Raw genomic sequence first — 25,332 nt, 5'->3', positions numbered from 1 at the left:
CCATCATCAGCTTCTCATCCAGGTCTGCACAAGTCTGTTAATGACACAGTCTTTGCATCAGGGTGTGATGAAGCAGGGAAACCTGGGATCTTTCTAATGGTGCCGAACGAGTCGACAAAACCAGAGAGAAATAATAAAGCTTTTATCTGACTTAACCGTAAGGTGAGATAACACAATTAAATTTTTTCTTTTCTGCCGTCAACTCTACAGCAATTTAAAACATTTATTTTTTATTCTTTTTGGTCAAAAATCTAAAATAAAAGCCTGCTGATATTTAAGGAGACGTAAAGCATGCAAGAGTCTCCAACGTGTGTCTTTAGCATCCCAAAGTAACGCTTTAACACAGACTCTGACCTTGGTTAAGCTCGTCATGCATGTTGTGCAAACTGTGTCGACTTTGTCGAAATTTAGGTTGAAAGAATTTTAATATTTTAACTGCATGAGGAGCTGTGAAAATGCCTAACGGTCCCGCAGGATCGGGTCACCGTTGAGTACTTGGGCCAATATGCACTTCCATTAACTCAGCAGATTCCCATCCACCATGTCATCTTTCTTCATGTTCTAAAATAATTATTGCAGTTTCTGTGACAGAGATGGTAGAATAATGGTTGTTATTCTGGCTCTTCCCCTCAGCGGCGGCACGTCACGTCTCTGTGTTGAAGTCAGAGAAGAGACTATCTTTTGGCTCTCCCTCTGCTCTAATTGGATCTGATCTCTGTTAGGTTAAGACCTCACTGTTGTTTCGTTTGCGTTGGGATGACCCGACCGGCTCGTTGCTCGATTGCTTTCAGACGTTTCAACACTGCCAAGCTGTTTTAGAAGAAGTGCCTTCAGCTGCGTCTTATCTCTTCTTTTCCTCCGACTTTCTTTGTTCCTTCTTTGTTTAACTTGTCCTTTAGCTCGCGGTCACTTTGCCAGACTCCTGGCCGCTTCACTCGGTCAGAATAACACTTGTATCATCTTTTTATTTCAACTCTCACCATTCCTTCATTTTTCTATAACCTCTTTCTTTTTCGAGATTCTTGTCGAAGATTAATTTCAGTAAAGTTTCTTAAAGGCTTTTGTCACATACTAGACCCCTGAAAAATATCACCAGCTAAAATGACTATTGCTTTCCTTTCAAAGTCCCCAAATCAATGAGTTTAAGCCTTACTGTACATGTTATAATGTTATAGCTTCACAGTATGGCTCGGCTCAACTTTGACCCAGACCAAATATTTCCTAACACGGACTGTTTTCTCAACTTTAGATCCATTTAGACTGTCAAAGTAACATGTGTCACAATAATATTTGTGTTTTGGGGATTTTTTTTTTTATAGAATTTCAGTCTGGGATCATGTTCACCTCTGTGCAAAAAATTGGACGAAAAAATGTTTTACATTATGACATAAAAACCAGGACAAACGTTGAGTGGGTTTCAGTTGGAACTGTTTTACGACGAGTTAGCGCCGACTGTGCGCACAATCATAGTGGACAGCTGGAGATTATGTAGTGTGGTTACACACTTGAGATTTATGCTTATAAAATGGGTTAAATACACATTCAGAGAGAGGAACATCTGATCCTCAGTGCCTCTGAGTGACCCATTTCTGATGATCATTTTTGCATCATGTGTCTAAATGTACTAATCTCTTTGTCATTATTAAACTGGTAGTTTCCTCAAATTCATGCTGCCAAGGTTTACAGATTCATGTTTATTCACAGGCTCTTTGTTTTCACTTCTGCTTCGGTTCATCTGAGAACCAGAGGAACTCACCAACGTCCTCCTCACCAAATAATCCAGCGTGACTTCTTTTCATTACGAGGTCTCAGCTGGAGGTAACAGAGAACCAAATAGGATGTTCCAAAATAAACTATGTAAAAACCAGTTTTGTAATTTCATGCCGTCTGCTTTGCAGAGTCATTTCTGTTGCTCAGAAATATATGAGCTAAGACTAAATGACACCTGCGCTCTCTTGAATTCAAGTCAGCGGTGGAGTTTTTGGGCCACAAAGTTCAACGACAAAGTTTTCCTTGTTAAGTTTTGCTGGATTGATTTAATTAATTTCCTCGTTAGCAAATGAAGCAATGCATTTATGTTGGTGCATCTTAAATGAATTGCTTTTCAGGGTAGCGCTGCATAATTATAAGGTGAATAGCGGTCCTATGGCCATCCATCCGTCCTATATGCCTACTTATTCCTATTTAGAGTCGCAGGAAGTCTGTGTCTCAGGTCTGGACCTGCTGCACAAGGAGATATAGCCTCTGTACATTGGTGCCTGCTCAAAAAGTGAGGTTTTTAATTCTAAATTAACATTAAAGCTCAGTCAAGTGTCCAAATATATGATCTGAGTCATATCTGCTGTTTTTTTTTGTTTGAACTTACAAGGACAGACAAACATTTAAAAATCATTTGAGTGGATGCAAAATGAGTTAATGACTCATCCTGCACGTGGGTGCGTCATGTTGTTTGAATCTTTCTAAAAGATACTTAATTCAGAAAAAGGAAGAAAAAAAAAGAATTTACCACTAAAAATACTTGAAATTCTACTATTGAAGATAGCATAGGACGTGCTTTAAAAAGGACTGATACTTGAAATTTCTTTTCATGGGAAAATTGCCCAGGAGCTGGATCTCCTGGCAGCAAAAGGTTAGCGGCAGTTCAAGAATATTTAACCATGCAGAGCTTGAAAACCAACAATCATAGTGTGGCAGGGTGGAGGATTGGGCGTGGTCATGCGGGGGAGCAGCGCACACCTGTGCCCAATCAATCTCTCCTCCGTGCCTGGGTACTTAAAGAGCGGCTGCACCCCAGCAGTGCGCTCAGAGAGGGATGACACGGAGCTGCCGGAGACGACAACGGGCCGCCGCCAGGGCCGAGTGCTTGTGTCTGGTGACGAATAAATCCACCATTTCTCCGCTAAACCTTGTGTCCTCATTCCTGTTGGCTAGGGCTGGGCGATATGGACCAAAAGTCATATCTCGATATTTTCTAGCTAAATGGCGATACTCGATATATATCTCGATATTTTTTCTGTGCCTTAATTGGGGTTTCCCCCAAAGCATTATAGCATAGCATCTCTGTTAGCTTAATTTTTTTCTGAGGCAAACCCTTAAAAAAACAGTCAGTTTTAATACAAAGCCTCGTGCCAAATGTCACACAGGTACCTTTTATTAACCGAGGTCTGCACAATATCAAAATGTATAAAACAAATGAAATAAAAATAAACTGCCTGCATATATAGAATAAAAATGCTTCTTGAAGAAAATAAAACAAATATCCCTTTCCTGCATAACAATTAAATTAAAATACACTGTGCAATTAATACAATGTAGACAGTAATAGGCAGACTTTTCCACTGAGGTTGACAGTTGTGCAAATAACAAAACATTTGTGCAAATCTCAAATAAAACATTCAAGTCAATTTGTCACAAAATAAGCTATATCAAAATCATAAAAAAAAAAAATGTAAAAAAAAAAAAAAAAAAAAAAAAAAATTTTTTAATCGATATAAACGATATTGTCTGGTACCATATCGTGTTTGAAAATATATCGATATATATTAAAATCTCGATATATCGCCCAGCCCTACTGTCGGCTGACCCTGGTAGCACGAGTTGGCTACACATAGGTTATGCATGTATTCAAATTGTCATTGAAAGGCCAGCACCGGAGCAATGACCTTGCTGAACCGCATCCTTGTTAGAAGTCAGGCTGCAGCATTTTTTTAACTAAATGCAGACGAGCCAATAATCCCTGGTTGATTGAAATAACTTGAAAAAGTCATGAGCAAACAAAAGTATTACAGAATGCTACAATGGACCTGATCTTTATTCTGCAGCCAAGACCACGACATTGAACAACTTTCCAAATCAAAGAATTTGACCTTCAGTGTGAAAACACTGGATTACAGTAGGAGAATGAAGCTGCTCCCAGGAATAGATAAAACCGCTCGCACCGTCAGGAGAAGGTGTCCTGCACATCCCCGTCCACATGGGAACACCCAAACCTGAGCACACGCTTTTGCTAGGAAGGAGCAGCTCGCTGGGAGGCGGAGACCCAGGTCACGCAGGCCTTGGTGGCAGCCCTGTGAAGTGACAGCGTGATTTAAGTCCTACGTCGTCGGAGGGTCTGTTATCTACCACTGCTAACAGGACCATGTCGATACGCTCCGACAGCCAGAGACTGCAGCTCGGGAGGCAGAGCTGATAACGGAGGCTCAGCCCGGGCAACTTCCAGCCGCAGTGCGCAATTACATGAATCATACGTTCAAGTGGCTGTCAAACAAATTTACATCCACAAATGCTCATTACATGCTTCCACCAAGACACTGAATCAAATTAATTTCTGGATTTTTGCCTTTAGATATGTATTATCAGCTTGTTATTTGCAGAAGAAGGCTGGAAGATGGATCAGGAGGGACACGAAGTTCTCTGGATCTAAATCTTAGACAGCTTAGCCACTAACTATTCAAGCTTAGAGCAGATCCTCCGTTCACTGACTTACTTCCCATGAATGTTACTGTATATAATAATAATATTATACTATAAAACTTCAACCCTTTAATGCCTCATGGTCACTACAGTTGTCAGCTGTTCAAAGCTATTCTCTAGTCTAGATATGGGCTTGAATATTTAGGTTGCATCAACCACTTCAAAGGGCATCAGAATCGTCCCACCTCCATTCAATTTGTTTTCTTGTGCAAAACTGTTATCTAAATGATAAACATGTTAAATAATATTATAATAATATAATAATAATAAGTTAAATAAATACAATTGATGGGAAAACTACAGTGTGAGTTTATCATCATTAACTTTTGAACATATTTTATAAAATCTACAGCATCATGATCCAGACTTCTGTCGGCTGTCTTCTGTTTATTTGTTGTAACTTTTGTTCTATGATTTTCTTTTTAATAGTTGTGATTTAAATGGTGTCATTTTCTTGATATTCAGATTTTCTCCTTCAGGGGTACGTTTGTCACTGATTCAGTTCAAAATCTTTATGGACAGACTTTCCAGGCGCAGTCAGGGGATGGAGGGGGGGTCTGGTTTGGTAGCCAGAGGATTCGGTCTCTGCTTTCCCTGGAGCAGCTCGCAGCCAAGTGTCAAACCGTGGGGATGAAATCCTGCACCTCTAAATCTGAGACCATGGTCCTCGGTCAGAAAAGAGTGAAATATTCTGGCCGGGGATATTTAGCGGGATATTGCCAGGCATGTCCAACTGGGAGGAGGCCCTGTGGAAAACCTAGGGCTGGGCGATATATCGAGATTTTAATATATATCGATATATTTTCAAACGCGATATGGTACGAGACAATATAGTTTATATCGATTTTAAAAAATAAAAAATAAATAATATTTTTTTTTTTATGATTTTGATATAGCTTATTTTGTGACAAATTGACTTGAATGTTTTATTTGAAATTTGCACAATGCAAGGTAAGGGATATTTGTTTTATTTTATTCAAGATGCATTTTTATTCTATATATGCAGGCAGTTTATTTTTATTTCATTTGTTTTATACATTTTGATATTGTGCAGACCTCTGTTAATAAAGGTACCTGTGTGACATTTGGCACGAGGCATTGTATTAAAACTGACTGTTTTTTTAAGGGTTTGGCTCAGAAAAAAATGAAGCTAACAGAGATGCTATGCTATAATGCTTTGGGGGAAACCCCAATTAAGGCACAGAAAAAATATTGATATATATCGAGTATCCCCATTCAGCTAGAAAATATCGAGATATGACTTTTGGTCCATATCGCCCAGCCCTAGGAAAACCCAAGACACTCTGGGGAGAATACATCCCTGGGCTGGCCGAGGAACACCCGCTGGGCGGGGAGAGGGAGCTTTGGGCCTCTCTGCTCAGGCTCCTGCCCCACGACCTGATGTCGGATAGGCCCAAGTTAATGGATAGATGGATGTTTGGGTTCCGTTGTTCTGTTTTTTTTTGTTTTTTTTTAGGCCTGTTCTCTGTTTGCCTCCTCCTCCTATTGTCTTCCACAATGATAGTCCCGTGTGTCTCGTTATCCTCCCAGATTGTCTCACCCATTCTTGTGCCTATATCTTGTCCTGCATTCCTTCCTCCCCTGCTGGTCCATTGTCATTCCATCTGCCGTGCTGCCTTGTGATTGTTCATCTACTCTGCTTCCCCGTATTGCTTCTTGCTCGTTCTACATCTCTAGAATTTTAGAATGTATTTCTATTTTTTGGTAATATCCTGCCTTGGCAACACTTTCTGTTCAGTTTTCTTTACATGCACTTGTGTCCTACTCCTGTGGCCCAGAGACACACAAGGGGACATGCCAGAAACTTGCTCATGAATATAAAGAAAGAATATAACAAACTGTGTGTGTCTTTAAAGGTAAATAATTAGGAAAAAAAATACATCTTTTATAATAATTCACACATTAAAAGGGATAAAAATGACTAAAAATGTTCTCGGTGATAGTACTGAGGACCCACTGAGGACCCATTCCCCTGCACGTTTTAAATGTTTCAATGCTCAAACACTACTATTACTACTACTGTCATTTACCAACACACAGCTGCAAAACACACCTGTCTCAACTGAAGAGATCATTAACAGACTGTTTTGTTTCCTGTTGATTTTGAACAGGGGTCAGCACTCTGACCTTGATTTAAATCTGGTCTTTTTCTTTTCTCCTCATTTGCATCAGCTGGACTGTGGTGGTCTTTGCTGTCGTCGCTTTTAGATCCCGACGGCTTCGTTCCTAATTCTCCTCCAGGTTAATTTCATCAGCCCTGTCCAGAAAGGACGCAGCGTCGGCCAGCACTGATGCTCCCTTGATCAAGTGAGCAACTGGAAGCTGAGATGCTGCGTCTCCTCAGCTGTAGGCTACAATCTCAGGCCACACATACACACACAAATTATACACTAAATCCAGAGAAGCTGCATCAGTAAGAGCATGTCGCTATGGTCACAACAAAGAGTTTGTTTGAAGTGTGCATGGATAAGCAAGTTAGAAAGAGCCACAGGGTCACATCACATTATATTATTTCAGCGTATCGACAGCAGTTCTCCCCTTCTCTCCCTCAGAGTACAGCTGAAGGTAATTTAAAAGCTTTTCACTCATCGCACATTCATTTGATGCTTTTCATTGTTGCACCTAGAGTTTGGTCAATGTTAACAATCAGCAACGACTGAATGCCTTGATCTCACCCTGAAGCATTATGTCTTGTAATGAGATTCCTTTTCCTGAGCATCCATGCCTAATCCCGCGCCTCCATCTACTTTTTAAGGACTTGTGCACGGCTGAGCCAGGCTGAACACGGACTCTCTACACGAAATCCAATGTCAACTCTGCCGTCCTGAATGAGAGCCAGACAATGCAGCTGAAATGGAATTGGATGCTACGCCTATTAACGAACATGTTAATCCTCTTAAAAAGTTAAGAGAGGTCTTGATGACATGTGGGAGAGTTGGGATTGCAGAGCTCTGTGGAAATGAGTAGAAAATCGTCAGAGAAATGGAGTTTGTCCTAAACAATAGCCCGCCCGCAGCTTCATTCTCACAGCCATTAACATGCAATTCTGTCTGGGGAATCGACTGAAGAACGGAGTAATGTAGTGGGCTTGTTTTAAAAGATATAGTCATAAGAATAAAAGTGTATGAAAAACTAAATATATCTTTATTGAAGGGATAAATTCAGGGGAAATTGCTCTTCCTCCTAAAAACTACATGGCTTTAATTTGCAAAGTTGTATCAGTGCAGACCAGACTTCAGAGCACCGCGGCACATCTGGTGAAAACAAAACACGCTGGTGACGAGGTGATGCTTTCTGCATCAACTCTAACGTGCACCAGAGTATTAAACAGTCATGTGTGTGTTCATATGTCTGAGAGCTGAACCTGCTGAAACTCATAACTCATAACCCAGCAGCATACAACCAGACGGCTGAAACGGTATTGCAATAGGATCACGAAGCCGTTGAGGGACTGTAAGAGATCAATAAAGAAAGGACTAACGATCGCTGATCAAATGGGGGCTGGGTTTAGTTGCTGATTCTCCGAATCAATTCAATTCTGATCCAAGAGATCAAAATTCAATGAGCTATTGATTTATTTAGACACATTTTAGTGTATAGTGTATAGTATATACCAGTGGAGTATAAACCGTTTTTGAAATTCTGCAAAGTGGTTAAGCATTTGATCCCACATGGGGTGGTGTATTCAAGGGTTTATGGCTGGCTGCTGATTTAACAACACGTATAAATACTTAATAAAAAGCGTTCAAAGATCCCGCTGGGGGGTCCCGTGAATGAGAAGAAAGAAGTAGAATGCTAAAGATGAATATTAAAAGATTGGGCCACGAATTTACGAATCGATATCAGACCTTTTGGATTAAAATAAAAAACACAGCCCTTTCAAAGACCACTTATAAACATAAATACACTGATGCAGCATTGTGAGAGCCAGAAGGATGCCACAACACAAGAAAACCATCCATCCATCCATCTTCTTCCGCTTATCCGTTCCCGGGTCGCGGGGGCAGCAGCCTCAACAGAGATGCCCAGACTTCCTTCACCCCAGACACTTCCTCCAGCTCTTCCTCCAGCTCTTCCGGGTGGAGTCCGAGGCGTTCCCAGGCCAGCCGAGAGACATAGTCTCTCCAGCGTGTCCTGGGTCTTTCCCGGGGTCTCCTCCCGGAGGGACATGCCTGGAACACCTCCCTAGGGAGGCGTCCAGGAGGATCCGGTACAGATGCCCAAGCCACCTCAGCTGACTCCTCTCAACGTGAAGGAGCAGCGGCTCGACTCCGAGCTCCTCCCGGGTGACCGAACTCCTCACCCTGTCTCTAAGGGAGCGTCCAGCCACCCTGCGGAGGAAACTCATCTCGGCCGCTTGTTTCCGCGATCTTGTCCTTTCGGTCACTACCCAAAGTTCATGACCATAGGTGAGGGTAGGTGCATAGATTGACCGGTAAATCGAGAGCTTCGCCTTTCGACTCAGCTCCCTCTTCACCACGACAGTCCAGTACATCGACCGCATAACTGCGGACGCTGCACCGATCCGTCTGTCAATCTCACGCTCCATCGTTCCCTCACTCGTGAACGAGACCCCGAGATACTTGAACTCCTCCACCTGAGGCAGGACTTCTCCACCCACCCGGAGAAGGCACGCCACCCTTTCCCGGTGGAGAACACATGGCCTCGGTCTTGGAGGTGCTGATTCTCATCCCTGCCGCGTCGCACTCGGCCTCAAACCGCCCCAGCACATGCTGGAGGTCCCGGTCTGATGAAGCCAACAGGACAACATCATCTGCAAAAAGCAGAGATGAAATCCTGAGGTTCCCGAACCGGATCCCCTCCGGCCCCTGGCTGCTCCTACAGATCCTGTCCATAAAAATTATGAACAGGACCGGTGACAAAGGGCAGCCCTGCCGGAGTCCAACATGCACCGGGAACAAGTCTGACTTACTGCAATGTGAACCAGACTCCTGCTCCGATCATACAGAGACCGGACAGCCCTTAGTAGAGGGCCCCGGACTCCATACTCACTGATCCCCCACAGAATGGCACGAGGGACACGGCCAAATGGCTTCTCCAGATCCACAAAACACATGTAGACTGGTTGGGCAAATTCCCATGAACGCTCAAGCACCCTGCGGAGGGTGTAGAGCTGGTCCAGTGTTCCACGACCGGGACACAAGAAAACATTGATGCAAATTTGCTGCTAATAAAAGGTAGTTCTACAAGCCATAACATCATCTTATTAATTTATCATGCAATGATTTCGTATTTCGGCTTAGATTCTGTTAACTGTTTAATTATTACTAACTAGTATGCCATGTGATGTGGCTCAGTTTAACACTCGGTGGGGGCCGTATACGATGTTAAGCCTCACAAAAACAACACATCTATTGATCTGCAGCTTTAATGACCTTAACATTTTCCAGACACAGAATGTGCCAAGTCCACGTCTTCAAACTTGTCAGACCACCTTCATTTAAGGTACCGTATTTAGGAAGGCTGCCAGAAACATGTCACCCAGTTAACCAGACGAGCATTTGACTGATATATATTCTTCTAAGGATGCTCTTCAAAGAGACAATGTTTAAAGAAAAAAGAAAGGGCTTGAGCGCCGTGTAAAACCTCCTTACAGGCAAAGTTCAGGGACCCACTTTGATGAAGGCTCATGAAGGGAAGGACTTCAGAAAGGGAAAGCACGGAGCAATGAGCCGATATCTGCATCAATAAGATTGATATTCAGCTAACAAAAGGAGTGGATGGCAGAGTACTGAGCGGCAAATCTGTCAGAGTGATAAACTGGAGCTCTGTAGTAGAAACCAAGTGATGCTGTGCCAGAAACAGAAATAAGCTGCTGCACTTCAAACAGACGAGTACAGAGACTACAGTTTGGTTCACCTGTCTTTTCCCGTCTCCTTCTTGAAGACCATGTCGCAGTAGTTCATCCGGTCCTCTGTGGTGACGTAGATGCGAGCGTGAGGGTAGTTCTCCGAGGCCTGGCGCAGCATGTTGTAGACGATGCCCTTCCCGTCCTTCCTCATGTTCCGCAGCGGCCCCCACACGACGTAGACGGTGTCGTTGGCCTGGCCGAAGAAGTACTGGGGCTTCTGCAGCAGCAGGGGGACGCTGGTGTGGGAGACGACCCTCAGGGTGGTGCGCCGGCCCACGTCGTCCTCGAACCCCCGCGTGGGGGCGTTGTTCATGCGCCAGATGCAGGGCGAGCGGTCGATCTCTGGGCCGGATGCCTGGCCCAACATCTGCCCGGAGCTGGACACGATGCTGCACAGCTCGCAGTGCAACTTCAGGGGCTGAGGGAGAAAACACAACCCGGTTATTAGGCCTGTGTTGAAAAAAACGATTCTCCGATTCTAGATCGATTCTCATATTAATTCCTAAAAATCAATTCGTATTACTAAAGATCGATTTTTTTTTTTCATCATTACATTACAAGTTTTGATATTTTTTTGTTTATGCCCAAAAAAGTTGTTTTGTTGAACACAAGAATAACTGGTGCCATGTTTTTGCCTTTAATTATGTTTAAAGCTATGAAAACATTAAAGTTTTCAGTTTTAATTGCATAAAATTCTCTATATTTCATTACTTTATATACTGTCTTGGGGTTACTTTTGCATAAAATGCTAAAAACCAAATTTCTCAAAAATTAAAAACCGAAAAAGTCCAAAATGGAAAAAATAAAAACGGAGTGTGGGAAAAAATAAAAGCGATTTCATACGGCCTCTGTTTGCTGCCCTGGATCTGTTTGATAATTCTGCCCCACAAGATGTTTCTGAAAGCAGTTCTATCAGCATTCTGGGAGGTGATTGGTCCTTACAGCATCATTAGCTGCTAATACTTGCAGTTGAATCTCAATTTATTAATATGTTGCATAACTACAGTCATATAATTCATGCAACAGCTCAAACAACAGTTTTAATAACACTAACCCAAATCAATATCGGAATCAAATCTTGACATTTGTATCGATCAGCAGCCCTGCCGGTTATAAAGAGGGAAGTCTTACAATTCTTATTTCATGCTCAGAAAAGGGAGATTTCAGATCTCTCTTGTCTGCACAGAAGCAGCCCACAGCATCATTTGTCACAGATATTAGGAGGGTTTTTAGGGCAAATGGAAGTCGATTATTTATCTCATTATGTTTTCTTATTGTTTTTGCTTTGTTTCTCTCCGTCTTCCATCGTCTTTGTTATTTCCATTTTGTCTTGTGCTCCAGGTTCAGCTCTGAGCCAGTCGGGCTTCATCTTTAGTTGGTTATGGAGCAACTAAACCCATCACTTATTTCTCCTCAACCATCCACCTGAATCCAGAAAAACTAAATCCTCACAGTCGCCAAAACGCCTCTTGCATTACATCTAAAAGACCTAAATGACTCATATGTTGCAGCTTCAGAGACCCACTACGTCACCTCTGGTGTGATAACGTCTGAAAGCCAGCAGATTTTATATCGACCCAAACAGTACTTTCAGTTTTTTAGCTCCTCTTGTACAGAGATCAGCGCAAACTTTTAATTCATTCACCCTCAAGTCAAGGTCCAAGTTTTACAGTTAAAGTTGTTCTAGTTAAAGAAACACAGGCAATCTATAACTTTCATCAATGCCTATCAGTGCAGCTTCAGCAGGGTTGTGCAACAGTTCATAAAATACAGCCATGGCAGAGGAAGGTAATTAGACGAGGCTTGAGAGAAAGGAAACACCCCACACTGCAAAATGCTGCAGCGCCTTATATCTTGCCTTTATTCTTTGAGAACAATGCGTGCCTATTCTCTACAAAAGTGCAAAAACGTTGATAGGCATATACATCTTAGACACTGCCCGACCCTGATGATTTAAAAGAAAAAAATTAATTACAACCCATGTGGGATACAATTAAAAAAGATGCTCATGCGAATGAACGCTTACACTGGTCACTAAAGAAGCGAGGATTTTACCTTCCAGCAAGGGCCGATAACACGAGGCACTATTTTTCCTAAACCTAACCAAGAGGTTAGATCTATCCCGGAGCAAAATTAATGAATACGGAGCGCATTACAGATGGGACTGTATTTTAACAAGTCAAGATGTGACATGTTGGGCAAAATGTAAATATGTAACATTAAAAAAAATTACAATTTCTCCATTTTCCAACCCAAAGCACCTCAAGTGGCTGCCTTTAATACAGAGAAGCAGCAGCTTTACACTGAGCCCCTCCTGGATGACGGAGCTCCTCGGCCGATCCATCCCAGCCACTCCACAAAGGAAGCTCATTCAGGGCTCGTATTCGCCGCCTAATGGCGGCTCTTGACCATAGCTGAGCGTTGGAAGATAGATTGACTGACTGGTACGTCGAGAGCTTTGCTTTTCAGCCCATCTCTCTCTTCACCACGATGGATCACTGCTGTGATGGGGATCCTGCACCAATCCAGCTGCCAATTTCTCACTCCGTTCTCCCCCGACTCATGAACTAAACCCTGCGATACTCCTCCACCCGAGGCAGTGACACACTCCCCAGTCATAGTTCTTACTCTTTATAGTAGCTACCGTTTACAGTGATTTTTCACTGTCACATACACAGTCTGACACTAAAATACACCTCGGGGGAAATGTGGGGTATGGCATCCTGCCCAAGGACACTTGTGTACCGGTTAAACCAAGGTTCCAACCATTATCCCGCAGGGTAACAGATGACTGCTCTACCTCCAGAGCCACGGTCGCCCCTCATCCTGTCATAGTACAGACTAAGTGCTGTGACATGACATAAAAGCCTTAAAATGGTTTCAAATGATATGTGGAGTGTACTGGAAAGTGGTAGGCAAAAAACTGCTTTGATAGATGTGTCACATTTTGATGCAGAATGTGGGAGGGGCCTCATCGGGCCACTGACAGGTTAAGAGGTAAATGTCCATAGTTTTTGTTTTTAAAGGAATACACAAATATCTAGAAGCTATTACTGAAGGTATTTCAAAGAAACCTGAGAAATGCATTACCGTATTTTTCGGACTATAGGCCAATACTTTTCTTTACACGCTTTGAACCCTGCGGCTTTAACAATGATGCGGCTAAGTTATGGATTTTTACGCACCATTGACCTTCATACCACGGCTTATGGACAAGATTTTGTATATATGTACAAAATCTATTTTCCTTTTAAATTTAGTGGGTGCAGCTTATATTATTATTATCATTATTATTATTATTATTATTATTATTATTATTATTATTATTATTATTATTATTATTATTATTATCATTATTATTATTATTATCATTATTATTATATATGTGCGCTCAATAGTCCGGAAATTACAGTAAGTTCTTCAGGAATATAAAAGTTAAATTAAGATATTGTCCTTATTTCACGTTTAGTTACTTGATACCTTTATTTCTCTGAATGATGGAAACAGAATACAGTGATTCAACGCTGAGGAGGACGAGTCCTTTTTTCTCTCTTGTACTACCTCACATTAACAAATGTTCATATATATAATTCATGGAGTCGCTGGTAATAGACCTGTTTCTCTGTTATTACGTCATGTTGCTAAATACAATGATGCTTAATTCCAATTAAAATGTTATTTGTATCTTCAGAGACATTTACTACTGAGGTAGTCTCTGGGTTACTGAGATTACACCCCATCTCTTTCCCTTGATTCTGTTAACCAGTTCTGTTTATTAACAAAAGAAAACGATTTTCAATGTTAAATTATTTGTTGTTATCAGTTCAGTTCAATTAAAAACGACGTTATTGATCTCTGAAGGGAAATTACACCCACATGTTTTCATATATACTTTTTTTATGCCATTAAAGTGGAAATGAAACGTGCATGTTTTGGCACTGGTAGTGGTCAAATATATTTAAAAAACGACTTTGTCTAAAATCTGATTTTTTTAAATTGTGAAACCCATAGAAATAACACATTTATTTTCGTAGTTTCTACCTGGTTCTCTGGCTAGCAAGCCGCCATCTTGAAGTGACGTCGGTGCTTACGTCACGGGGTTGGTTGGTGCTTTGAACGCTCTATTGGCAAGACAGGACAGCAAGTGGTTTTTGCGAAAGATCATGGATGAGGACGAGATTGAGAGGACTGTGGAGGTCAGCAACCCTATGGCTTATGCTTTTGAGCCTATAAGACGAGGGAACCGAGCGGTGGTGATGGTTAGGGAGGAAGAAGTCGTGGAGGAGCCGGGTGTTTTGGGTGAGGAGCGGGTCGGCAACACTACCTGGTGTAGGTGTGGTTTATGCACGGTGATGCCCACCGTGCCGGAGTGTATCTGCTGTCAATGATGTCAACGCATCAGAAACAGATGAAAACACAACTAAATATTAAAGCTGACGGCGCACCCAGAAACGGATGAAAACACAGCTAAACAGGTGACGGCGCAACAGAAACCCAGATGAAAATGCAGCTAAAAACATTAAGGTGACGGCGCACCTACAAAAAAAGTAAAAAAAAAAAAAAAAAAAGTACAGCACCATAAAGCATGAACTATAAAAACACCATAAAACTCAGATAGACTAACCGACCACACACGTTTCAACTAGCAGATATAGCCGGTGCTACAATATAAACCCCAGCCAGATCTGGCGTCATTAAATTAAATAAAGATGTTCTTGCCTATTTGAGTCTGCGCTTCCCGTTTCGTCAAAGTCCCGGGCCAGTCCCCTCAGCCTCTGGTCTGTCATCAAACCCAGCACGTTAGGGTTGCACGGTATACCGGTACCAGTATAGTACCGCGGTACTAGAGTTTTGAAAATGGTACTATACCAGCATTTAAAAACAAACGGTACTTTTATATATTTTTTCTATGCAAACGAATTGGTAAATTGGAGCCTGCCTCTTTAAGCACGGCGAGCTCAGCGAGTGTGACGTAGTTGCAGAGGCAGAGCCGCCTCCCCCTCCCACTCGCATGCGGAGGAGAGAGAAACGAGAAGTCGCGTGTTAAGGCTGAATTATGCTTCTGCGTCAAAACGACGCCGTGTCTACGGCGTGTGGTTTTTGTACACGCAGAGGACACGCCGTCACATGCGCCGTCAGTGATGTGCACCTCCCGAAAATTGTAACTACGCGTCGAGGAGACGCCGTCCACACGCAGACCGAGAGGGCTGTGATTGGTTCGTTTGAAAGCGAAGCATTTCCGGTTTCCGGTTTGAAGCAGTAGTGAACTTCCAGGGCTTTTTTCTTCGTTTATGTGTGATTTTTTTTGTTTTTGTTTTTTGCACAATAGTTGTCCTTATTTCTTTGATTTACTGTGACCGGAAAAAGTCGGATAAACCATTCAGAAAAAGATCGCTAACTAGTGGCCGCGGGGGGTACTGCACCGCGACCAAATGGAGAGACGGAGAAGTCTGAACAGTTCGTGACGGTGTCATGGGTGCGCCGTGTGCTCTGCGTGTGTGTGACGCAGAACCAGTATGGTTCTGCGTCCATACTCAGCCCTTTAAGGGCTGAGTATGGTTCTGCGTCACACACACGCAGAGCACACGGCGCACCCGTGACACCGTCACGAACTGTTCAGACTTCTCCGTCTCTCCATTTGGTCGCGGTGCAGTACCCCCCGCGGCCACTAGTTAGCGATCTTTTTCTGAATGGTTTATCCGACTTTTTCCGGTCACAGTAAATCAAAGAAATAAGGACAACTATTGTGCAAAAAACAAAAACAAAAAAAATCACACATAAACGAAGAAAAAAGCCCTGGAAGTTCACTACTGCTTCAAACCGGAAACCGGAAATGCTTCGCTTTCAAACGAACCAATCACAGCCCTCTCGGTCTGCGTGTGGACGGCGTCTCCTCGACGCATAGTTACAATTTTCGGGAGGTGCACGTCACTGACGGCGCATGTGACGGCGTGTCCTCTGCGTGTACAAAAACCACACGCCGTAGACACGGCGTCGTTTTGACGCAGAAGCATAATTCAGCCTTTAGACAGACAGAGCGGATTGAAATAAAGTTGAAATAAATAGAGATGGCAGCTGAAGAAAAGCCCGTACTTTTGGACAAAATGGGGGACCGAAGTACGGTGTGGAAATATTTCGGGTTCAAACCGAGCGATAAGGGCGAACCATTGAACCAGACGCACCGCAGTGCGAGCGCTGCGGCAAAGTGAGTCTCGCAAAAGGAGGCAACACTTCAAACTTGTCCAAACATTAAAAGGACAACCACGCAGACTTGTTCCACGACTTCAGTCAAGAACGACAGCTGATAACTTTGTTCACCAGTTCACTGCACTGTCATGTCAATTAAAGAAGTACAGAGCCTCTCCCAGCCCATAGTAAACCTACAGTAGCCTATACAGAGAGTTAAAACATGTCCATGGTTAATAAATGCAATTTTTTAAATATATTAAAAAAAAAAAATTACAATCTTAAAATATTTAAATAAATTCCACAGACTAGAATATAACTTTAATATATTTTTTATATTTTAATATTATTTAATGTTTCATATATATTATAAACCATTAAGGCAATTAATTATATTAATTAATATTATATATTAAAACACACTTTTGTAAAACATTCCATTAGCCTACAATAACTAATCCTATCCTAGAGGACTGTCTCAGAAAATTAGAATATTGTGATAAAGTTCTTTATTTTCTGTAATGCAATTTAAAAAACAAAAATGTCTTACATTCTGGATTTATTACAAATCAACTGAAATATTGCAAACCTTTTATTATTTTAATATTGCTGATTATGGTTTATAGTTTAAGATTAAGATTCCCAGAATATTCAAATTTTTTGAGATAGGATATTTGAGTTTTCTTACAGTGTAAGCCATGATCAGCAATATTAAAATAATTAAAGCTGCAAGCAGCGATGAACGGGCCCTCGCACTCACGGCCACCACCCCCCATAAGCATATCAGAAATGACACTTACGACTTCCTATGTCAAACCATTCAAAAGTTATAGCAGTAAAAAGGGACAACCAATCAGAAGAAGGGGCGGGGCTAATTAAGGCCAAAGAAGCTCAAGGACTCATTACAGAGCCCCATGACACCACCCACGACTCTATGTCAAAACATTCAAAAGTTATAGCAGGAAATAGGGACAACCAATCAGAAGAAGGGGCGGGGCTAATTTTCACCAATTATGGTCAAGGACTCAATGCCGAGTCCCATGACACCACCCACAACTCTTTATGTCAAACCTTTCAAAAGTTATGGCAGAGAAAGGTTTTCTAGGGGGCGCTGTTGAGCCGTTAGGCCACGCCCATTAATGCAAACCATAAAAATCAAATTTATCGCCAGGCCTGGCTTGGTGCAAAATTTGATGACTTTTTGGGCCGTTTAGGGGGGCAAAAAAGGACCTCCTTTCGTCAGAAGAATAAAAAGAAAGAAAGAAAGAAAGAAAGAAAGAAAGAAAGAAAGAAAGAAAGAAAGAAAGAAAGACAGAGACACACATACAGAGAAAATCATGGCGGTACAGATGAGAGGATAGTAGTTAAAATCAGATCACTCAAATGAACGACGATCATACAGTACAGCTGTATCTCATGGTCCAGAATGTATGATATTATATTAATCTATTATACCATATTATATTACATGTTGTTATATCATATTAGCGTACCCAGTAATATAGCATATTGTATTATTATATTGTATGTTGCTTCATTTCATATATTTTTGACTGTATTATATTGTAAAATTATATATCATAGCGATTGCATTATTATATAATTTCATTTATAACACTAAAATACAATTCCTCACACACACACTCCTTCCAAATGTTTCTTTTTTTTGCTCCATTATGACAATTGTATGCTGTCATCCATTATGTTTTTTGTTTTTAAGTTTGTTATGTCTGTTATTCAAATATATTAATACATTCATTAATATGCTATACTGTATTTTGTTTTGTGTATATTGTGTGTGTGTTTGTGTATGTATATATATATATACATATATATATATATATATATATATATATATATATATATATATGTGTGTGTGTGTGTGTGTGTGTGTGTGTGTGTGTGTGTGTGTGTGTGTGTGTGTGTGTGTGTGTGTGTGTGTGTGTGTGTGTGTGTATACCTGAATAGCATAACCAGTAGTGTGACTACCTGCAGAACGTAGTTTAGCATGAAAGCCTGCATATTTAACGTACATCAAGCATCCTGTATCGTAGCTACATGTCTGCCGTTTGTAACAAAGAAAACTGCGTGAAAATCGGTTGAAAATTAAGCAAGTTATAGTTATTTTACTTATGCAGACACCTCCTTCCACAATAGAAGTGAACGCACTGGAGTCAAAGCGATACCGATCCAAGGAATTTCTCGACTAACTTATGCTGCTATCTCACTACATTTAGATAATAAAATTAGTAAAACTGTTAACCAGATGCTTTTTAATTTCCTATGGAAAAATCGTATACATTACATTAGAAAAAGTATAGTCATGAATACTTATGAATCTGGAGGGCTTAATTTCCTGGATTTTAAAACTTTAAACAATACATTTAAAATTAATTGGGCGAAAAATTTTATGAAGAATCCCACCTCAATCTGGAATTTTATTCCCCACCATATTTTCTCTCGTTTTGGAGGCCTTCATTTCATACTGTCTTGTAATTATAATGTAGAAAAAATTCCAGTTAAGTTATCTGTATTTCATAAACAGGTCCTCCTTGCATGGACTCTTATCTATAAGCATAACTTTTCACTCCACCGTTATATTATTTGGAACAATAGAGATATCCTAGTTAGAAATAAATCCTTTTTTTTAAACCTGGTTTCAGAACCGGATCTGGCTGGTGAGTCCGCTGCTAAATGAGGAAGGAGTTGTGCTGTCTTACGGAGACTTTTCATCACGACATAGTCTTCAAATAACTCCTGAAGAATTCTCAGTTGTCGCTAATGCTATTCCATCAGGCACCTTAATGCTTTTTAAAAACAGTTGTACTTCCTCGTCTAGAAATGTGTCTGTCCCATTCTCAACTGACTCCCCAATAGGTAAAATATGTTTTTCACTGACCCAAAAGAATAATAATAAAAGGGTACGTGCCTTATTTCAAAAAGATATTGTTGCTACCCCTAATATTACTGTTTATTGGAATCGTTTCACAGATCATATTGATTGGAAAAAAACTTGGATGCTTCCTAACAAGTTTTTAATCACAAATAAGGTTAAGGAGGTCTCTTACAAAATCATACATAAATATGATCCTGCTAACCATTACATGCAGAAATTTAAAAAGGACATTAATACAAATTGTTCCTTCTGTAATTTACATCCAGAAACAGTTGTCCATTTATTTTGGCTTTGCTCTCATTCGAAAAAACTATGGGCAGATATTAGCAAATTTATTATTGACTCCTTTGGTATAGATTTTAATTTATATTGGGAAAATGTTGTTTTTGGTTTCCATTGTTTCTCTAAAAAAGAAGGAAAATGTTACTTTTTGATAAATCTGTTTTTATTTCTTGCCAAATTCCATATTCATAAGAGTAAATTTTCAAAGAAAACCCCTTGTTTTTTTGTTTTCCAGAAAGAAATGGAACTTTACTTGAAATTAATCCTAAAATCAACAAATGAAAAGGCTTTTAAAACCGTAGACTTGTGTTACGTTTAATCTTCTTGAATAACAAACATCACCCCTGGCACATGTTCTGTTTTTTATTTGTATACTGTTCGTGTATACTGTTTTGTGATAATTCTTTTAAATAAAGTAAAAAAAAAAAAAAAAAAAAAAAACCGATCCAAGATGGCGGCCACGCCCGATGTTCTCAGGCAGTCAATGCGGCGCCTTGACCAAGATGGCGGCCGCGCTGAACACCAGCCCCTCCCCCCGGGGGAGCTGCGCACGCATTCCAAACACCTTCGCCCGGCGGGAGCTCAGCCCCTCCCCTCTCCACTCTGCTGGAGCTGCTGGAGCTGAGAGACTGAGAGATCAACATGTCAGGCAGCCTGATCACACATAAATATTATTTAAAAATCACTCATGTATCTTTGACTCATGGAATTAACATGATATTTTTTCTCATTATAGTAAACAACATATCTATGAAGTCGGATGTCAATTCTGACATTTTGTGACAAAGACATAGCTTTTTATGTTATTAGTTCATTTTTTTAATTTTTAGAGTGACGGAGTTCTTCAAAAATAATATGTTCCAGTGTATGATTTTTTAGTCCTGTTGTAAGCTATCTGAAACTGCGATTTAATTTTCCTTACACAAAATCTCTGATTTTTAATTAATATTTTACCAGAAATACAGAGTGACATAAAAATGCCAATTCCTTTCAAATTACGACCACGATACGCGACACGGTCAACAAGGGACCTACTGACGATCATATGTGTCGATTGGATTAAGATTGGATGAACGAAACAGCCATTACAGCACATAATTTGATGAAAAATGTATACCTGACCAAAAGGTGGCGCTATGGAGTTCATCCAAGATTGTCATATCCACTTGTTCAGAATGGAAGCTTGATTACATGAATTGATTTTGGGTTAATTCTGACCAATTATGTTTAAGTTACAACAACTTTTATGTTCATGGCGAGACCCCGAAATTTGACAACCTCTAACGGCCACGCCCTTTGACACAAACTTACAGTTTTCTCTGTCACTCATCGTCAATGCCTTACCTATTATCTGACCAACTTTGAGATCAAGAAACTGATCTCGTTTGGAGCACAGATGCAAACTAGAAGACATGACAATTCCTGGTGCCAACAGGTGGCGCTACAACCGATCCTGAATATTCCACCATAGATGGGTTCAGGCTCAGTCTACAATCATGCACATACGTTTTCGACCACATCAAATCATGTATTGCTGAATTACAGCCAATTGATGTTTGATGGCGAAGCTTAAAAATGACCTCAAACTTCGCCGGATCACTACAATCACGCCCTCTGGCAGAAACTTAAAAGCTTCGCAATTTAGCGTCGGCCATGTGTCTAGATTGTACAAACCAAGTTGTGAGCCAATTCGATAAAATCTCTAGGAGGAGTTCGTTAAAGTACGAGGCCTAGAAATGATCAGAATTCATGAAAAATGACATTTTCTGTTCAAAATGCCGGACTTCCTGTGTAACTTAGACCATGGGTCCAAAAGACTTTTTTGTAGCTCTTTGTCTAATATAATACTCACATAAAGGTCCTTGCTGTAAGTCAAACCATATTGTGGGGCTCGTCAAAAAACATAAAATAGGTGGCGCTATAGAGCCCATTCTTGTGGACCCATGCCTGTCGCCCATAAAATACGTAATTTTACGCGACTCTGGAAGCGTGTGCAAAATTTGGTGAGTTTTCGAGCATTTTAAGGCCTCCAAAAAGGCAATTTATTTACGGCGAGAATAATAATAATAATAATTAAAGCTGCAAGCAGCGATGAACGGGCCCTCGCACTCACGGCCACCGCCCCCCATAAGCATATCAAAAATGACACCATCCACGACTTCCTATGTCAAACCATTGAAAAGTTATAGCAGAAAAAAGGGACAACCAATCAGAAGAAGGGGCGGGGCTAATTCAGGCCAATGAAGGTCAAGGACTCCATACAGAGTCTGATGACACCACCCACGACTCTCTATGTCAAACCATTCAAAAGTTATAGCAGAAAATCGGGACAACCAATCAGAAGAAGGGGCGGGGCTAATTCAGGCCAATGAAGGTCAAGGACTCCATACAGAATCTGATGACACCACCCACGACTCTCTATGTCAAACCATTCAAAAGTTATAGCAGAAAATCGGGACAACCAATCAGAAGAAGGGGCGGGGCTAATTTTCACCAATTATGGTCAAGGACTCAATACCGAGTCCCATGACACCACCCACGACTCTTTATGTCGAACCTTTCAAAAGTTATGGCAGAGAAAAGTATTCTAGTGGGCGCTGTTGAGCCGTTAGGCCACGCCCATTAATGCAAACCATGAAATATCAAATGTATCGACAGGCCTGGCTTTTCTTTAAGTTGCGACATGATACAGGTGTGTACCGATTTTTGTTCATGTACGTCAAAGCGTATTGTGGGACTTGAGGCACGAAGTTTTATCTGTATGGACCAATCAGATGAAGTGGGGGCGCGCTTTTTGGCGTCTATCATCGCCACGGTAACGCTTTTGACTGAGAAAAGTTATGCACGTTATTGCAGGATGGAGACGCACATTTTGATGTATAACACACCTGGGTGCACGTTACGGTTCGGGCGAAGAAGCGGCTGAAGGGATGGCATAAATTGCGCCAAAATTACATGATTAATTCAAACTGGCCGACTTCCTGTTGGGTTTCGGCCATGGCGCCAGGAGACTTTTCTTTAAGTTGTGCTATGATACAGGTGTGTACCGATAAAGGAAGATAACAAACCTTAACAAACCATGGTTTACTATAGAACTTAGGAAATACGCTTTAAAGAAAAACAAGCTTTATAAAAGGCATTTACAAAGTCCTAGTCCTTTAAATTGTGCTACATACAAAAATTATAGGAATAAATACAACCACCTTATTAGAAATAAATAAATGATCTATGGATAATATTGAAAGAATCACTCAACAAGAAAAAAAATCATCTATTCCAGCCCAGTCTACATTTCAGGATGGTGCATAAGATAACAGAGCATACACAAATTGCTAATAAATTCAATGATTTCTTTATAAATGTGGTTCCACGTCTTGCAAAACATATTGAAAATGTTCATGGTTCTCCTTCTAACTATAAATGAAGGTTATCCCTCTTTAAAGAAGACCTATTATGAAAAACATAGGAACATACAATGACATAGTTATGCTGATTCTTTAATATTTGTCTTTAAATTTGTCTCAAATCTTAACTGTCTGCTGTTTCTCATCATTTGGGCCGACCACCCGTCATGGTAACCAACGAATGGCAATTTTGTAACAAATTCAAAATTTAATGTCTATCAGTTTTGGTTCAAATATAAATCATTGGTATAGTATGCATAAATGGCTTTATGAGGGTGACACTTCCATTATAGATAAAATGTATTTCAAAATGGTTTTCAAAAATGAAAGGACATATGAGTCTTTCTTGAAAAGTTAATTTAATTACTGATACTTATCAAAATATAAATTTTGTTAAGGAAATCTATTAATTTTGAGATAAATAACTCAAAGGCCTTATACATCATTGACCCACAACTGTGATTCAGGCTTAAAGCTCCCCTGCTACACGTCATTCAGGCAGCCAATCAGCACAGAGCCTCATTAACATAGCCCCCCCTCCCCTCAGAATCCCTCATAGAGAAGGTTAGAAACGGTAAAAATAAAGACATGGCCCAGAGGCTGAATTTCTCATTTATGTAGAAAAAACATTCAAAAGCTTTTTTTTAAGACATTCAATGCCTGTTTAAAATATACATTAAATGCCATAATAGGTCACCTTTAAATAATGTTTAAGCAAATGAAGCAATTCTCGCCAAATACAGTAAATTCCAGTTGTCCCTGAACGCACCAGGAGGATAATCGGTCAAATTTAGAATTCCGACCGGTCCCTGAATGCACCTCCTCCGCGGCGCTGCGCGGTCCCGACCAGATCTCGGCTGAAAGCCGATAATAATATAATACAATTGCAAAGCTGCTGTGAAATAAGGTGTAATACATGCACTGTAATTATTTTCTGTATAAAAATTGAATTTAAAAAGACGGGTTTGACTCAAAATCAGTGTGGTTTTATTTAAGTGGTCTCTGTGTCGGTAGAGAAATAAAAAAAAGCGAGCTGCATGTCGGCAGTTTTACTGGGGGGATGATTTGGACCGTTTTTATTTCAGGGGGGGATGCCATCCCCCCCTCATCCCCCCTCAACTCCAGTACTGATTATAATAAAGTGTCTTATAAATCAATAATTTTAAAATCTCAATCCTTATTTTCATTTAAAGGCCAGGGCTTATAGGCTACATATTTGCACTGTGTAGCCTGAAAGTGAACTGCAACTTACGTGCGGACGCATCTTTGCTGACATTTGGCCGTGTCTTCCTCCAGCGCCTTTTTTTTCTCTCTCCCTCTCGGTGCCGCCTTTCCTCTTTTTCTTTTTTACCCGGCTGGGTGTGCATTATTTGCCTCTGGACTCGTCTCCCGGTCCACTCGCGCACACGCACACGCACACGCACACGCACGCGCGGCGACGGCGCGCTGTCTGTTCGGTGATACTGTTGGGGCGGGTGTTAATTTGAAACAAACCAACTATCTTGCCCAACTCACAAGCTACTGGCCTGGGTGGCCTCTGATTCGCCTGGCCTGACTCTCTAACTTAGAAAAAAAGTCAAATAGCCGGCGCTGCGGCGCACCAGCCGCCTGTGTAAAAAAAAAAAAAAAAAAAAGAAAAAAAGAGAGAGAGACGCAGGCGGCATCCTAGACCGGCGCATCGGGAATACTCCCGGTTCTCCCTATGGCCAGTCCTGGCCTGGTTAGAGTATTAGTTGCCGCAAAACTAACTGCGTCTCAACACTGATGCACAGGGAGGTGCGCGCGCATAAGCGCCCCGCCCCCCCGTCCTCCTGCGCGAACCGCGCAGGAGCGCGCCCCCTCCCCTTTCTCTTCCCCAACTCAGAGCTGCATTTTGCGCGTTCACGTGTGTGACAGTCTGAGACAGGGTGGCAATGATTCATTCGACATAAATATTCATTTAAAATCACGTATTTGAAGGACTTTATTGAAATTCACACAATATTTTCACATTACAGTAAACAACATATCTATGAAGTCGGATGTCAATTTTGACATTTTGTGACAAAGACATAGCTTTTTATGTTATTAGTTAATGTTTTTAATTTTTAGAGTGACGAAGTTCTCCGAAAATAATATGTTCCAGTGTATGATTTTTTAGTCCTGTTGTAAGCTATCTGAAACTGCCATTTAATTTTCCTTACACAAAATCTCTGATT

The 25,332-nt window shown here is 41.0% G+C and overlaps 1 protein-coding gene across 2 annotated transcripts in view; it reads right to left on the bottom strand.

The window, feature by feature from the left end:
* Positions 1-25,332, bottom strand: part of st6galnac3 (ST6 (alpha-N-acetyl-neuraminyl-2,3-beta-galactosyl-1,3)-N-acetylgalactosaminide alpha-2,6-sialyltransferase 3) — a 131,927-nt gene that overhangs the window by 49,264 nt on the left and 57,331 nt on the right. For both annotated transcript variants that reach the window (XM_061731939.1, XM_061731940.1), the window contains exon 3: positions 10,375-10,784. In XM_061731939.1, coding sequence (XP_061587923.1) covers positions 10,375-10,784 — 410 coding nt within the window. The remainder of the gene's footprint in view (positions 1-10,374; positions 10,785-25,332) is intronic.

Source organism: Cololabis saira, chromosome 10 (assembly GCF_033807715.1).
Source record: "Cololabis saira isolate AMF1-May2022 chromosome 10, fColSai1.1, whole genome shotgun sequence".
In the NCBI taxonomy this organism is placed as follows: Eukaryota; Metazoa; Chordata; class Actinopteri; order Beloniformes; family Belonidae; genus Cololabis; species Cololabis saira.
This window is presented reverse-complemented; position numbering and strand designations above follow the sequence as displayed.